This window comes from Pteropus alecto, unplaced genomic scaffold, assembly GCF_000325575.1.
Source record: "Pteropus alecto unplaced genomic scaffold, ASM32557v1 scaffold7, whole genome shotgun sequence".
NCBI classification, from domain to species: Eukaryota; Metazoa; Chordata; class Mammalia; order Chiroptera; family Pteropodidae; genus Pteropus; species Pteropus alecto.
Genome location: NW_006494614.1, coordinates 2,456,399 through 2,474,587, shown reverse-complemented (window position 1 = coordinate 2,474,587; position 18,189 = coordinate 2,456,399). Strand labels below are relative to the sequence as shown.

Here is an 18,189-nt window from a genome sequence, read left to right as displayed (position 1 = left end):
CTTTCCCTATCAGAAAACTAAGGAAAATTTTCAAAATCAATTTGTTTAAATTACTTAAGAGAATGCTTCCAATAAAAAAAAGGCCCTCTGATATTAAAACAACCAAACCTTGCAGCCGTATAACTTGACCATTAAAAAATGGGTCTTACCTTACTTCAGCTGGTGGACTTGGGGAATAGGGATTTGCAGAGCAAGCTAGAATTCTAATGACCGCTCCAGGATGATAAGTTTCCAAAACATGAACAGCTGTAGGATACACCTGTTGTTCAAAAGTAAGTTCCACATAGTCTTGGCTCTGAAAATTAGGCGGTGTTCTCTTGAATGGCAAAGAAGCACTAGGACACTGATCCCACCATGTTCCATAAGTTCGAAACACAGCTGTCTGAGTGAAGTCACCAGAACTTGGGAATACATTTGGTACACCTGTTAAATTCCACATGGTATAGGACATACTGTTCTCACTTCCATAATGGGAACTGAAATCCACTACTTCTTTGGCATACTGGACCACCTCTGCATTCAGAGGGGAAGTCTGGCTGTTTGATTCTACAGTTCTATGGCTGTTCATCATTTCTCCTCTTGCAGCTGTCCTGGCTCGGCGCCGAAGGCATATATAATAAAACATAGTCAGAATTGTTAACATGGGGAAGACTGGCGACATCTAGATGTGAATTATGAAGCTTCAAAAGGTCAGATGTCCTCAGTAAGACGCATGAACTCTTTGAAGGATGTTCTAAAAAATGAATGGCTTGGTGAAAGAAAATAATTTAAATAAGCAGAAAAAAATGCATGAATAAGGTAATAAACAGGCTTTTTATCCAATGTCATTTCCCAGAAGGAAACTGAAAAAACAAAATTCACTGTAAATGTGAATCTCTGACATAACCTATCTAATGTATTTTTAAGAAACCTAAATATTAAAAATGTATACAATATGAAAAGCAAAACTAATATTATAAGGCATAGAAGATGTGACACAAAAGCCCTATTTAATACAAAATTATAATTATCCTTCAAGAAATATTGTCTTTGAACTTATAAAATTAAAAATTATTTAAAATATATGGTGAACCACTAAAATACTGCTATAAATTCAAAATAATCTTAGGCATTTTATAATTCACTTTTTAACAAATGATTCCCTATTGTTAATTATTACTCATGTCCAAACATGCTAAGTACAGATTTCACATTATGGGAATATAGTTTTCTGGAGCTGACAGTTAATCCAGACCAACTAAATTAACTGCCTTACACATCACAGATCACCAGACAGTGTTTAATTTATAACTCTTAGCATTATTTGTTAGAGCAATCCACGGCTGGCTGGCATCTGGTTTGTTGCCAGCCACTCTTAGAAATCACTCACCCCAGACAGAATGGTCACAGGATACACACAGGAAATGCAGAAGTTGGCACTCATCCATGTGTCCTGAAAATTGCATGCTGATTTCAGTTATAAATTTTGAAATGTGACATTCTTTTACCTATAAGACAAGAGTTTTAGAAAATATTTTTATTTCCAATTTAGAAAGTCAAATATCCCAAAAAGATTTATCATAGATAAACAGCTAATTATTAGACAGAGAACTCTCAAATTGGACAGGCCACATTTTTCTGAATTGGTGGACAATTATGAAAAACTAACAAATTTTTTAAATTTATGACAGAATGTATAAAAATATAATAATGAACTCTTTCTACATAGAGGTTATAAATGCATAGCTTATGAGTCAAATTATGCCAGCAGAGATATTTTACTGGAACTAAATAATCTTTTTTAAAATTTGGACTAGTTTGCAACTTTTAACAATCAAGAGAACCCCAGTTAGAAGAGGCCTGAGCTCTCTTGGTAGCTCCCATTGTTTCCAGCCAGCTCTACCAGTTTACAACCCAGGCCTGACTCCTGCCTACAACAGGTAGGTAACTGCTTGTCTACACAAAGAAATCAAACATACTTATTTTTGTACCTGTAAAATCTTGAGTTTAACTTCTCCTAAGAAGGGGAATTTACCAACTTTTCTTTAGTAGAGCACTGCTCTAGCCTCTCAAAACTTTAGCACTAAGATTATAAAACATTTTATTTATAAAACACGTAAGAAGGCTTATTCTCTGGTACCTGCTGGTACCATCCTTTTATCAGATATATACCCTAGCTCCACAAGGGTATACATTAGGAATAAATTTTTTGAAGGAAAGATCTAGCCAAAGATCATCATTTCTCACAGCACTCAGCACACAGGAGGCACAAAATGTTTGACATATTGACAGAAGGTGATGAGCAAACAAAAAAAAAATTATAAAAGTCTAAAACTTAAAATTACATCACAGCATCCCTTTGTCTCCCGGCCAGATCCAAATATACTGAAATGCTTGACATAATATAACAAATAAAACAGTAAATAAATGGCTGAGCTTGAAACAAGTGGAGGGAAATCCATGGTTATGAGACACAAAGAGGAAAATCAAAGAGCAGAGAGCAGGAGCTGAAGCTATTATAACTCGTGGAACCACTTATAGGCCTTAATGGTTTTAAGGAGAATTCCTAACACCCATGCAGAAAGGTTATTTCAAACTACAGGTCACATCTGGAAGTATCTTCTAAAGCCAAAGCTCAGGAAAGATAACCCCATCCATGAAACCGGGGATATGAAAACTTAGCTCACTGGCCAGGAAACCCAAAGGGACATGTCAACAACTCAGGCAAGGGAGAAAAAGTCACCAGAGTAAAATCAGAACCCTATTAGGCATGAACCATGCACAGACTGTGGGCCTGAATTCATACTATCTTCATGGTTTAGAATTCATACTCCAACCTCAAGCTAAAAATTTTAAAAAGAAAAAGTAGTCCTAAATTGGTAAAACTTTGGGACCTGTTAGGGGCAGATGGCAAACCTCTTTGCAGGTATGCTCCCACAATGCAGGACAGATTAAACCCTTTCTTAAGATTCATCACAGTAAGTATTCACAGACCACAAGAGAAAATGAACCACGATGAGGGACAGTCAGCAGGGAGACTCACTAAATGGAAGAACTTGCATTCCAAGAGCAATAAATAAAGAACAATCTGAACAAGACTTTTTCTGGAAAAGAATAACAAAGCATGAATTAAAATAAATAAGGTGTTTCTGCAGCACATGTTCTTAGTCCTGATGCAACGTGAATCAACAAATCAAATTCACCTCAGGACATTAACACCAAGGGCTGAAGTACAGGTTATGTCATAATGTGGGAAAAAGTAATTATCTAGTATATCACTTGCTTATTCAAACATTTTACCTACCACAAGTATAAATCTGTCAGGTTAAAAAAAAATGTTTTACAACTGCATACATCTCAAATCTTTAACACCAAAATTTGAAATGATACAGCTCTTTCTTTTACCATATATACTTTATTTCAAAATAGGCCTCCAGATAAATTAAAAAGGATAATTTTCCAAAGAAGTTACTTAGTCGCTCTCTTAAAAGAATGAAAATAAATTTAAACTATAAAAATGAGATTCAGGAAATAAATAACAATGACAAGTATATAATTCAATTGACAGATCAGATAATTTGGAAGACTGTGGATGTTTTATTCCTGGAAATCTTCAAGAAAAGGACAGAATACCATCTGCCAAGGTGGATGGATGAATTTGACTATATAATCTTTGGACATCATTTCTCACACCACAGTCTATATTTTGCTTCAGCTAAGCTTCCTTCACTTTCTTTATAAAACTGCATTTATCAGAAAGTAAAAGTTTTATAAAACCAAAGAAACATCTCTAAAATAAGATATCGTCATTCATGTGAATGTTAACCATCATTCTGGGCAAAAAGATTGAGACAAATTGTGAAAATCAAATTCTGTTTGACATACCAAACCACAAACTTTATGACTGTTTCCCAGCTAGCTTTTACAACTGTAGATTACGGGATAACATCAAAAGCAGCAAGATTGTCATATGGGCAATATCATTTTTAGGCTGTGTTAAAGTTAAATAAAATTCTGCATTGAAGCAACATATATAGAGTTATAAACTGTAAACACATACATATCATATGTTCAAAGTTCTTCAGTGTATAGGAAAAACATAAATGGATGCTTTATTTTTCCAATTATAAAAAATAATAATCTTTAGTTAATTTTTTGTGAGATAAAGCTAAAAATGACAAAAAAAATCTGAAAGGAAAAGCAGTGTATAGTACACTGAAAAAGCAAATATGTTTATTCTTTTAACAGCAATACTATTCAGAAAAATGGAATGAAGTTAAAATCTGTTTTTGAAAATAAGGCATAGAAATAAAAAAGGAAATATGCAAACCCATTGTTAACATCCTTCGTTGATTCTAAACTCCTTTCCAATAAACTAAGATGACACATAAAAGTGTTTTGGGGATGGGGAAGAACATACGGAAAAGAAAGAATTGCTAATTCTACTTTTCCCTGGGAAATGAAGCTGAAAAAGTGAATAGAACCATAGTTTCAGGACTCATGCGGGCAGAAACAACCAATACAAAGTCCGAACAGTCCACGTATACCTGGACTTTTGCCAAGGCATGGAGGTGATTTGTGATAACCAATGAATTTCCCAATGGTCAATAAAACAAATGCAAAAGACACAATAACTCTATTTTGTGAGGAGAGTGGGATTCAAAAACAAAATTATTTTTCCCACTTCATGCAAATAAATAAATATTAACCTGGTACACTAAATCTGTCCAAAAGGGTAATAAAATATGCCTTTTGGGAGACATTTTCTTTTCTAGTTCATTTAAAATGGTATAATAATTTTAAAGACTTACAACATATAAAAATATTTTTTTCACTTAACAAAAATCAGAATTAGAAATAGGGTGATCTTCATTTTATTTGTTGTTAAGTCAGTCACATATCAATAATGATTACAAGGTGAGAAATTCTCTGCAACACACTGAACTTTTATACTAGCATAATCAAGGAATATAAAACAATAGCCATTTTAACTTGTATCATGAGACTTTCATATTCCTTGGGAAAAAAGTTGTTTTATAGGACAAGATTTTATTACAATACAACTTTAGTTTCAACTACCTTTCATATTATAAAATGTTTAACAAAGTTAAATAATATAATTACAGAGAAAGCAAAAATAGTGGAAAAGAGAAATTAAGAGGTATAGACAAGGGAGAACATATGTTTACTACTGAGATTTGAAGTGATATGGGGAGTCGATGAGGCGGAGAGAAGCAGGATGGCAGGAACTGCAGAGACGATGGCTTGTGCTTCGGTAGAGAAAATGGGAGGAAGGAAAAGGACTTCTCATGAAATAAACAAAAAGAATGAACTTGAGCCGGAGCCACGCAAAGGCCAGGTTGTAGTGTGAAGAAAGAACCTGGAAAATAAGTTTAAAACTCAACAGAGGATTCTCAACTTAAAGTCAAAACATACAGAAAAAGATAAAAAGGACAGGCAATAAGGCACAATCATATACTGAAGGCAAGTTATAATACAATACTTTCTGGCAAAATATCCCATGGAGAAATGTCAATGAAGTGAGATTAAAAAAAGAGCATTCACGCAGCTCTGTAGCACAGTACCAAAATGTAATAGAGTGTATCGTGTGGTAACAAATCAAGATAAAAACACCGAGCCTTAAATGTTATTCCTGTATCCTGCTTAAACTGATCAAGAGACAATATTTTGAGGAAAGGATTTTGCTGCTAGAGTCTAGAAATCAAGATATAGAGGAATGGAGGAAATTATTAATCAGTAAGAGTGGAGTTATATTTGAATTTTTTACACAGCTAACACTCAAAACCAGCCCTTTCTAGGTTTCTATGGTACCACCTGCTTTTATATCTCTATTGCTCTCAGATAACTGCTTCTCAGTCTTCTCCTTGGGTGGTCTTCTTCCTCATTCTCAAATGTATAGAGGTACCAATAAAGGAAGGCTGTCTTTCTGATAAAATGATACACAAGAACGTTCCACCTACCTTGGCATCAGTCTCTTCCCTCTCTCTTCTACTTCCACATACCGACCACATGTGCTGTACACCTATCAGAACTGTGCCTGTGCTTTCACACCTAAGTATTTTCAAATCTTCCACCGCAGCCAGGTTGCTCTGGAATGCCCTTGCTTTTCCTCTGCGTGGCACCCTCTTATTCATCCTGAAAAGCCAGGTTCAGCCCTTATTCACCACCTTTTTCTTTGCTCTTACACGTTGCATGTCATTTCCTATATGCTAATTTTCTACTCCAATACTCTATGAATTCTTCAAGTTCAGAGAATGTGTCTTAATTATAACTATACCCATAGGGCCTAGCACATGCCAATATATGCTCAATAAACATTTGGCAGAGTAGATGGCAGGAGAGAATTAAAAAAAACACACAGAAATGAAACCAGTGAATCTTAAAGATAAGGCACATATGGACCAAAAAAATGAAACAAAAAAAGTTCACATCTTGATACAAAGAAAAAGAAGGGAAAATGGATAATAAACACTGAAACACAATAGGTAAGAATCAAATGTATGACCTTCTTTGAAGCCATCCAATAAGGCAGAGTATACATATTGAAATTTTACTGTTCAAAGAGAATGTAAAAAAGTAGTAACTTCTGTTAGTACAAAAGCAGCCCCTGAATACATAAAAGACTTGACCCTGGCCACAAAGAAACTCACTGAAATTAAAGAAAGATTAATGAAAGAAACAATTGAGAAGTAAAAGAAAACTATTTTCTCAAATACAATGATTTTTTTTAACATTCCAAATCTATGTTAAGACTATACAGTGATTATGGGTAACTGGAAAAACTATGTATGGAAAATAAAAAGGTGATAACCTAAGAGCAAAAGAGAATAGACAGTTCAAGAAAGGCAATAATATAAGAGCAATTGTTCTGGTATTAGCTATGCTGGGGAGGAGCAAAAGCTAAGTATTAGCAAAAGCATCCTTTTTCTTCATCATAATTATTTACATTCTAATGTACTATATTGAAAAAAATGTAACTAAGTAAGGAGACTTCTGGGATGGAATAATAAGACTTCATGTGCCTCTCTTTTCCTCTAAGTAAATTCTCCTCCAGTTAAAACATTTTTATTATGATTAATTAATAATAATTAATAATTAATATTATTAATCAACGAGTCCCCAATATAAATAGGTAGAGTTCTTAATGAGGGAGAACACAGCCCTCTATCCAGCTTCAAAGCTTCCTGGAAATCTATGCAAACAAAGCAGAAGGCAGGGGCACCAAGAAGAAAGAAAAACTTAAAGGCCTAGGGAAAATCTTGAAAGCCAAAGAAGCAAACAATACCTCTATCTCCAGGAATCAAGGCAGGCCTCAAAAACACAAAAACTACTGGGACACAGTGGGCTCTTCAAAACTTCTGCTGAGTTAATAAGTAAATGGCAAGAACTTACCAAGAAGTGCTAAGAAGTCAAACTAGGAATGAGCTTGTCAGAAAACAAGGGACAAGATTTAGACTTAAACTAGAAATTGATAATGATTAGTTCTGCAGAACTTTATAATAGTTCACTCTTCTCTTTCTTTCCTAGACTTAACAAGCATATCTAAACTTATGAAATATTCCAGGGGAATTTTCAGAGCTGGCAGGGGTGTTAGTAATCTTTAGTAGTAAGAAAAAGGAATTAAGAAGTCAATTTTGGGTTGGTTGGTTTGTTTAAAGCAAAGCTATATAAGTGAATTGTGATTTTCTGATACAATGGATGTAGAAACTCTCTTCCTGCCCAAGGTACTATGTCGCCAAGTGACAACGAAGGCCATGTTTCTAATTACGCTGATATGATAATATAAAATAACTTAGATACAAATGTCATTATGTTGTACTATGTATATTTTACCTTTTTTCTCTGTTGTTTATTGATGGGTAAGGATAAACCATCTGAATGGAAAGAACTGTAAAATTAGAATATTTAGCAGATACACAATGTATATTTAACTAAAACCTTGAATATTAAAAATTAAGGTTATCTAGTTCAGGATAATTTTAATGGACTCACTAAAGAAGGAAAAAAATCTCTCTCTCAGCTATTAAAACTATAAAGTAAATGTGAATTTACTTTAGCCAAATACTAGCTATACATTTTTGTACATTAAAATAAACAGCATTTTACCTAGTAAAAATACATTGAATTTAGTTAGCCCTCAAAAAATCCAAGTACAGGTATATCATAGGTATATCACTGCTAGCCAATCAAACTAAAAGAGCAATTAACTAAAATGGTATAATACTGTTAAATTAACTTTGGGATATAATTTACATTCAAAAAAATATACTCCGTTTTAAGTGTACAGTTCAATGACTTTTGACAAAGACATATATCAATGTAACCACCACCAGAACCAACATATGGAATATTTCCATCAGGCCAAAAGGTTCCCTGGTATCCTCTCCCAATCACCCATCTACTCTCTGCGCCAAGTAAAAACTGATTTGCTTCCTGTCATTCTAAAGCAGACTGTCCGTTATTCTAAAGTGAGATATTCATGAAATACGTATGTATTCTTCTGTGTCTAGTTTATTTTGCTCAGCATATCTTTGTGATTTATCCCTGTTATATGTATCAGTCATTTGTTCCTTTTATTGCTGAATCATATCATTATATGGACATATCCATTCACCCATTGATAGACATTTTGGTAGTTTCTAGTGCCAAAATGTTTCCAAAATGGCTGTAACATTTCACATTTCTACAGCAATATATGAGAGATCTAGTTGTTCCACATCTACACCAACAGTTAATATTGTCAGTCTTCAGCCCTTCCAGTGGGTAAGTGATACCTTGTGATTTTAATTTGCACTTCTCAGTTGACTAGTAATGATATGGAACATAGTTTCACGTCCTTATTTGCCATTTGTATATGCTTTAGTGAAATTTCTATTTGCTCATTTTTAAAATCAGGTTCTTTTTGTTTTCTTCTTATTGACTTGTAAGAGAGTTCTTTAAACATTCTAAATATAATTTTTATCAGATAAACATTTTGCAAATATTTCTTTCAGTCTGTGTTTGCCTTTTCATTTGGTAACATATTTTAAAGAGAAAAGTGTTCCATTTTTATTGTTTGTCATGTTTTTTCTTTTATGGCATATTTTGTGTTCCACAAACATTCTACTTAGGAGTAGTATCAAGCATAGTTTCAAAAGGGCAAACCCTGGGACAGATAGTATTTAATATCTTACATCAAGGAACAGTTCATTGCAGATTAATCAAATTTTAAGATGACATCAAATTAGATGCTGCAAACACTTCCAGTGGGAATGCAAAATTGTGATACAACGGTTCTATATTTTGGCTATGTGGTAGTCACAAAGTCTATATAAAAAATTGCAGAGAACTAACACACGCAGGTGCATGTAAAACATGAAATTTGAGTATGGTCTGTAGGTTGTATCAATGTCAATTTCCTGGGTGTAATACAGTGCTACAGTTATGTAAGATGTTACCATAGGAGGAAACTGGATAAAGTATACACAGGAAGTCTCTGTAATATTTCATATAACTGCATTTGAATCTATAATTATCTTTTTAAAAAATAGTTTATTAACAATGCAAAAATAAATAAAGACAAACTTTCAAATGGGAAGGAGTGAAGACTGAAAGAAGAATAAAAGTCCAGCTATATGCTGATGTTTATGAGAGGCAAATAAAGCAAAATGATGTCAAAAGACTGAAAATAAGCATATGGGCAATAAAGATCTCTGTGTATGCACAAAACTGACCGAGATGGCAATGGTAATATCAGACGATATAAACTCTCAGGCAAAAATCATTAAACAAAGCAAAAAAGACATTTTATATTTTGTAAGATTAAAAACCACTAAGAACAAACAACTACACATATTGATATATAAGGATGAATTCAACAAAATTCATACTCACAGTAGGAAACTAACATAATTACCTGCTAGTCAGTTTTGAGAAATTAATATGTAAGGATATAGTATGTTATAATAGATGTGCCTAATCAAAACAGGGAAAGGACAGCTTAGCAAAAATGTTTTGAAAAAATGTCCAGACATTTAGAAAAGTAAACTTAGAATATTATCATAGCAACCACTTTAAAAACTCTAGATATGTAATACAAATGTCCAATAAGAGAATATGTACAGAGTATTTTATAACCTTGGGGCAGGAACTCAGAAGACATAAAGGAAGTGAATAGCAGAACTGACAACATACATGTTAAAGATTTTCATAGAGCAAGACTCCCAGAAACAGCATTTAAAGAAAAGACTATGAAAAAATACTAGCAAATATTGTACCAAGTCATTACTAGCCACTATATGTAAAGAGTTACTACAGGTCAATAAGAAAAAAAGGAACACTTACACAGAAAACTAAGCAAAGAATATAAACAAGTAACAAAAGAATGCAAATGGTTAACAAACATTTACAGATATGTAAATTCATCAACAAGCAAAGAAATGCAAAATTAAAACAGAAATAAAATACCATTTTTCACTCATAAAGTTATTAAAATGTAAAAGGTGATTATATCTGAGCAGTGATTGTTTTGAGACAATTTTTCATAGGTCTCTTACATTTCTGCAGGTCTTATAAGCAGGTGCACTGATAGTTTTTGTTCCAGACTATCTTTTCAGCGGTGTTTATACAGTAAACATTCTTGACAGATAAAAAGAGGTCTCCCTCTGGAGTAGGGGGCAGGTTTGTTTACTATCCAGCATAATAAAGTTAATGTCTCTCTCTATAGCAAAGATTAGGCAGGTTTACTTGCAATCTATTATGAAAGATTCTAGTTCCCTAAACTCAGGATTTCTCTCCTGGAATGCAATCTGCTGTGTGTGCTAGAATCATCTAGCCCTCATCACATCACCCTGCGGAAAGTACAGGTAAAAGAAGCAACACAAGAAAATGATGATCCTCTGGCTACTGTTATTGCTGCGCTTTGTCTCTGACCCAGGAGCCTCGTGTCTTCTGCCAGCATCCATGAGACTATGTGCAGAGTATTAGTCTCTTAGCTTGAGAGTAGGATAAAGTCTCAGCCTTGATAATTCCTGGCAATGATATGGCAGCAAGAGTATCCTTATAAATTGTACAAATTTACTCTAACAACCACCTTTTGAAAAGCAATATGGAACAGTCTATCACAATTTAAAACATACAGAGCCTTTGACCCAGCAATTCCACATCTAAGCATTTATGCTAAGAATATAAACGTACAAATATATACATACGAAATATCGGCATGGGATTGGTTAAATATTAAAACTTTGGGGTTATTCCTACAGTGAAATACCAAAAAGACTTTAAAAGGATAATGTTACACGTACTGACATAGAATGATTTTCATCAATTATTACTACCGGGAAGTTTTAGATAATTATATATAGAAAACTGCAATTTATAAAACAAATGTAGACTTATACATATGTACTTTTAACATCTGAAAGGAGAGAAAACAAACAATGATCTCTGGTGAACTGGGTTACTATGTAGGTGTGCACACGACACTTGTACTTTCTCCTTTGGCTACTCTGTATGTCTTAACTTTTTTTTAACAAATGTATACATTTATTTTATGATCTAATAAAGTTTCTAAGTACCTATTATACAGCAACACTTGAAAATTCATTATATTTAAGATGTCCAGTTGGCATGACAAACTACAGACACCAGGCTGTCTAAGGGATCACTTTTATACATATTTCTCCTTTAGAGCTGCTGAAACCACGTACATAACATCCTGAGTCACAGCTGATCAGGGGACCTGCTACACTTGTCAATACACAATGCAAATAAAAAGACATGCAGATGTGGAACTGAGCAGCTTCTCCATATACAACTCTGAAGAGCAATTCTACATGAAGTGTTCTTAATTAGCAAGAGAAAGAATTTAATGGTTAATGATAGAAATGACCATGAGAAGAGCAAGCTAAAAACTTCAAGAATAGGTAAGAAACTTTAACTTCAACTTACCCCACTAAATGTGTTCATTCCAAAAATATTTAGTGATGTCTACAATATGCCAGGCATTGTTTAAATCCCTAGACATTAAAACACGTTATAAACCTAGAGTAATAAGAGCAGCATAGTTATCACAAAGCCAGAGATCACTGAACAACACTTCAGAAAAAGTCCCAAGAATAGGGCCTAGGCTAAATACAGTATTTACTAGTAATGAAAAACAGAATTCAACAAATGATGGGGTCACTGGCTAACAATTTGGGGGGAGAGGAGTTAAAGCCTTATCTCTTTTCTTACACTAAAATATAGTTGAAGTAGGTTAAAGATTTAAATATGAAGAATAAGACCATTAAAAAGTACGAGGTAAAAAGAGAGGTGGATATTTATACATAATTCATGTGGCAAAAGCTCTAAGAGAATACCAGAATTAGAGCCATGAAGTTAACATGAATTATGTTGGTCACAAGAAAATTAAGATGAGGCAATGAGATTAAAACAGTAAAGAAAGAAGGGGCAGTTTTTGTTAACTGACTCTATTTCAAAGTAAACGATAAGCAGTTCGCATTGTACAGAGGACTATAACTGCATCACTGGATCACAGTATTAGTAAAAAGAAATTAACCCTCTTATACTGAGCTGATCCCTCCAATTTTCAAGTCGTAAAAAAAGGGAACATGAAAATAAGGGTTCAGAAAAGCCAAAATTTGAGGCAGTAGTTTAAAAAAAAGGTGGTACTCAGAAAAGAAGTGTGGAAAGAATACAATTCAATGAATTGAAAAGTGCCTTCTACAGGGTGATGAACATTGCCACTGTAAATAAAAGTACACTGTTCTCACCTCGCCCCGACCCTCAAGGACTTAATATCAAATAAAGGACTACAGGAGGGCTGACGGATAAGGAAAATCTCCCTCTACTCAACCAACAGGTACAATATGTAATATGACAACAGATGCACGGAGTGAGCTTTTAGGGAAAAAAAATGTGCCTATATTCTGAACTTAAACCGAGGAGTGCACGCGAGGAAACAATAAAAGCAGCTTATGTCTTCGCACAGACCAGAACAAGCAAGATCCGGCACCTGATGTTAGTCAGTCCTCCAGAGTATAAAGCCAGACAAGGTAACCTGCCAAGGCAGGTATCTCACCACGGGTTTATATCATTTTGACTTTCTAACTATCTGTACATTTCAATCAGTGATTGCAGCCCAAGACTTTGTGGCAATGAGCACTTGGGAAACCATCAAAGAAACCCAAACCCACTCCCCTTGCTAACACGTTGACAAGGAGGCAAAGTGATGTTCATGACCACATTACACTCTAAGAACACCCCTAAAATAGAAAAGAGGCTGCTGCCAGTATTTCGTGGCAGTCCTGATTAAAGACATGGGCCTTAGGCAAAAACCATCGGATGCCAGAGGGAAATCAAGGCAGCACACACAGGTGCAACAAGTACACAGAAGGGCAGGTGGCCAATACGGGACTGCACGGTCACCGAGGGGCTGCAGGGTCACCACGGTCCGCAGATACCGGCGTAAACAATCCTGAGCCGTTCGCACGGAGGGGCAACGCCTCCCGCCCTGCGGACAGACTGGTGCAGAGGGACAAAAGCTGTTTTCTGGGTCCCTAGCAAACCCCGCAAGCGCGGCGTGAGCGGCAAGGGAGGGGAGCCCCGGGGGGACCTCTGCCGCGCGCGCAGGCTCCCCAAAGCGCGGCGCTCTGCCGTGGCCCGGCCCAGCCCCAGCGCGGAAGGAACACGGACACCCGCAGGAGGAAAGAGGAAAAGGAGGGCCGTACCCTGCAGGGTCCGGGAGGGCGCGCGCCGTGGGCTTCACCAGCGACCAGGCGGTGCCAGGAGGCCAGGGCGCGGGGGCGGCACCCAAACTCCCGCGCTGCGGCGCGACGGCGGCGAACCCGACCCAGCGCGACCCGGAAGGAAGATGCGGAGGCCCGAGGGGGCGGAGCCGGGGCGGGGCCGTGGGCGGGGCGGGGCCGGATGGGAGGCCGAGCGCTGTCCCCGCTGGAGGCCCTCGGCGGCGCGGGGTAGGCCCTCTCCAAGCCGAGGGGAGGAGCTTCCCACTGACTAGCCAGCCCCAGGCGGACTCTGTAAATTACCCAGTTACCGCCGGGCTGGCAGTGCTTGTATACCCGCAACCAGAGTGATTCCAATTTTGCGCCAGCCTGCCAACAGTAGTGTCGTCCAGCTAGGGCTTCTTCAGTCCCGCTTGGTGATACTTAGGGATTACAGGTGGTAAATTCCACAGACGAAAAGTGGAACAAAGTTATAAACTTTCTAAAGGCGTTATTCACCAAATTTGCAAACCTTTTCTGCCCCAGATAAAAACCCTTCCTGCAGGCTCACTTCCCTCCTAACATTCAGAAGCCTGGGATCATTATCTCTGATGAAGATGCTCCCACGGTCTCTCTTACTCATTTTTTATTTTCAGTTTATACAATATCACCCTTCTTTTAGTTTGCATTGAATTCATCTTGTTACAAGGTTTCCATTAAGATAGAAAAACGTTTAATAATGAAGCCTGTTGAACTACACTTTACCTGCTATCTGATTACTTCTGAGGCAAAATAATAGAGTATTTATTTATAAGTTATGTATATGAACTGAGCTGATGTATGATGTGCAGTATAAATTGTATACAAAACGAGAAATTTAAAAAAGGGACTGAAACTTAACGCCCAACCTCCCTTGAGTGTGGGCAGCACTTAGTGACTTGCTTTCAAAGAATATGGAAAGGAGAAGAAAGTAGCTTTATTGTGGGGAAACCTAATAAATAAACACTACCTTGGCTAGATGAAAGTTGAACAAAGCTGATAGCATGCACCCGATATGGTGTGATGAGAAGGGCACTTCATTGCTGTGATACTCTTCCTCAAAATGCGTGACCCCAGTCTTACCTTGAGACAACATCAGAAAACCCAGGTATCTTACAAAATACCTGAACGAATTGTCAAGTTAATGGGGTAGGGGGGAGGAAAAACTGAGAAATTGTCACAAACCAGGGGAGGACTTAGAAGACAGGACCAGTAAATGTCATATGGTGTTTTGAATGGGATCCTGTAACACGAAAAGGACATTAGTGGGAAAATTAATGAAATTGGAATAAAAAGTGGGATTTAGTTAAAAGTAATGATGTACCAATGTTGGTTTCTTAGTTGTAACAAATGTAGTATTGTAATGTAAGTTGTTAACAATAAAGGGAGAAATGGATGAGTGGTATACTGGAAAACTCTGTATCCTCATTGCAACTTTTCTGTAAATCTCAACCTATTCTAAAATCAAAAGTGGATTAAAAATAATAATTTATTAATAAGTAAATAAAATTTACCCTTTTATGGTTGCAGGTGAGACAGTTGAGTTGATGCCTTCAGGGCATTCAGACCCAGTCTAATTAAAGCAGTTTCTCATTTCTAATTTCCAAATAAAATTTTCATTTAAGTATAAAATATATTTAGAAAAAGACACAAACATGAGTGTAGAGTTTGATGAAAAGTGAACATGCCCATGTATTCACCACTCATATTAAAAAATAGGTAATTATCAGTTCTCAGAAGCCCCCTACCTCCTGTCCTATGTGGCTACCCTTTACTAATACTCAAAGGCACCGTTGTCCTGACTTTTAATACCAGAGATTAATTTTGCTAAGTTTTCGCCTTTATATAGTTGGATTCATACATTATACACTCTTTTGAGTCTGGCTTCTTTTTCTCAACATTAGGTTTGTGAGAGTTATTCACGTTGTTGTATGTAGTTGTGGGTTCTTGAGTTTCTATTGTATAAATATACCATAATTTATTTATTTATTCTACTCCTGATGGACACTGAGCTGTTTTTAGTTTTGATTATTACAAACAATGCTGCTATGAACATTCTTATGCATATCTTTTGTTGTATATCTTTTGCATTGCCTTCCATACATTTTCATCTCCTTAGTGTTTAAGAGATGTAGTAGTTAATTCTATTATTTTTAGTGTTTTTGTTTAGTTTTGTTTTTAAAGGCACTTAAGTGCTGCTTGGAAAGTATGCAAGTTTATATTTAAGAAAAGGAAAAGACTAGGGCAAAGCTCCATTTTTGTGACTGGATGGAATTTGGGTCATCATTGCTCAATCTACTCTCCCTCCAATCTTCTCTCAAGGGCCATGCCATTGTCATGCTTTGTTTGCTAGGCAGAAGAGCCAAGTGAGGGCAAGTGATACTTATCAGTTAGTGATGGTGCTGATTTAATGGGTGAACTAATGCCTAGTATTAAATGGAATGTTGTTTAGAGTTGAATAGCATCCCACGCCGTAACAGCACTATTACAAATAAAGAAAGTCTCAACAAAGCTTAATTGTGCATAAAGAAACCAGCTGAGCAAGCTGGTTATGATCCATTCTATGTTAGCTTCAAAAGTAATAATGTTCTACTCAGACAGGGAGGCGGGCAAAGACAGAGCAGGTTCAAAACTCTTCTTTGTCTATAACTCTTGAAACACTCACCATCATACCCTCTGCGATTTTCAAGTGATTTTTCTTTATTTTAAAACAGAATATCTACCCACCAATTATAAACTTACAGGGTGAGGAGTATGCATGACAATAAGATACTACATCAGAGAAGCAGAGATATCATTCAGCACACTGCAGAGAGGGCCAAAAATGTCTTCACAAAGAGCTCCCCGAGGTTTTCTATCATTGGTTCCCAAGTAAGGTCTTCTGTCAAGACCTCTCAGAAAAATGCAACTCCATGCATTTCCCACATAACTCAGTCAAAATAACTTACCTCTCTGTGAAATCTTAAGTTAGTTGTTAGGAAAGTGGCATTCAGTCAGTAATATTAGTCCAAGGTTTTTAATATGTCAGTGGCTAAAAAGCATTAAAAACAACTAGTAGAAGTGATTTCTTAGTGTGCTTTTTTAAAACCTCTTATAGCCAATAAAAGTTTCATTTAATATTAATCTAGAAATAGTCATAGCCATGAAGAATAAAAATTTTAACCAAGAAATAAGTTCGAAAGTTATGTAGTCCAAACCTCTTTTTTTTGCAGATGAGGAAAATGAGGCTCAAAGAAATTAAATGACTTCCCCAAATCATAATGTCAAAACTGTCAATGAAACCTAGTTCTCTGGCTTTAAACACAGTGTTTTGTTTTGTTTTATTTTTTTAATGATACCGCATTACTTTATGATAACAAAAGCTTAACTAATCATGCTCTTATATTACCATAACCTTGAAGTAGCTGAATACAGTAGAAAGAAAATTGAACTTGAGAGTAGGAAGACCTGTCTATCTAGCTCTGTCATATACATAAGTCTGTGATCTTGGATAAGTTACAACTTCTCTAAGCTTCTTCACACTTCTGAGATGTGCCCTACTCACAAGCACCGGAGATATTTAAAGGAGCTCATATAAGTGAAAGCACTTTGTGCACTATAAAGTAGTATGCAAATATATGAATATTATTAATATTTATTAAAACGTGTTGAAGATCAGAAATTGAGATGTCCCAGCACAAAATGTCAGAATAGAGCTTTGGAGTTCATTCTAGTCTAATTCTTTCAATTGTTACCAGAGGAGAGCAAAGCCTAGAAGGACTAGATAATTTACTCAAAGGTTTACAGCAACTTAGTGGCAAAGTCAAGACTTGAATGTAGGTCTCCTAACTTGCAGCTTCCAATGAAGAACTTCTAATATCTTTGATAAGTGAATACTAACCACAAACCAGTAAGATGGTTTAAAATAATCTGATACTAAAACTTTAGACTGAATCTACACAGGCCTAGAAGAAATATCTTGAAATATTTTTTAAATGTTTAAAAAATATGTTCAAAAAATAAAACTTTATCTAACTTATACTCTTTGTACTGTTTTGACTTGTACTATTCCTTCTTCTGTATCTTGGATCATTTACTTTAAGACAGTGCTAATGACAGATTGTCAGTGGTCAAGACAAATGTAGGAGAGATACCACCTGGCGACAGTGGACAGAATAGATTTCTTCCTAAGGTAACTTCATGCTTGTGGTTCTGATGGATGGAACACACGGCCCTGAAGATGAAGCTTGTGGCCAGTGCCCCAGGTAAGCCCAAGCCTCACTTGGGCTTTATCTTGTGGCACTGGCCACAAGCCTCCTTCCTACTTCTTCCTTTTTTAAGTGGACATGCTTTTGTTAAAAGTTCCTGTGTATCTGCATTAGGCAGATCGCCTGGTCCAGTCATAGTGACATGGTAATCAATAAAAAAAAAGCAAAGATTTTCTGTCCATACAGGTAAAGCAAAA

The 18,189-nt window shown here is 36.0% G+C and overlaps 1 protein-coding gene across 1 annotated transcript in view; it reads right to left on the bottom strand.

The window, feature by feature from the left end:
• The window catches only part of FBXL4 (F-box and leucine rich repeat protein 4), a 69,042-nt gene extending 55,193 nt beyond the window's left edge, over positions 1-13,849 (bottom strand). The window contains 3 exon segments of the mRNA XM_025042835.1: positions 150-733; positions 1,370-1,487; positions 13,713-13,849. Of these exon segments, the coding sequence (XP_024898603.1) occupies positions 150-661 (512 nt within the window). The 5' untranslated portion in view covers positions 662-733; positions 1,370-1,487; positions 13,713-13,849.
• Between the last annotated feature and the right edge of the window lie 4,340 nt (positions 13,850-18,189).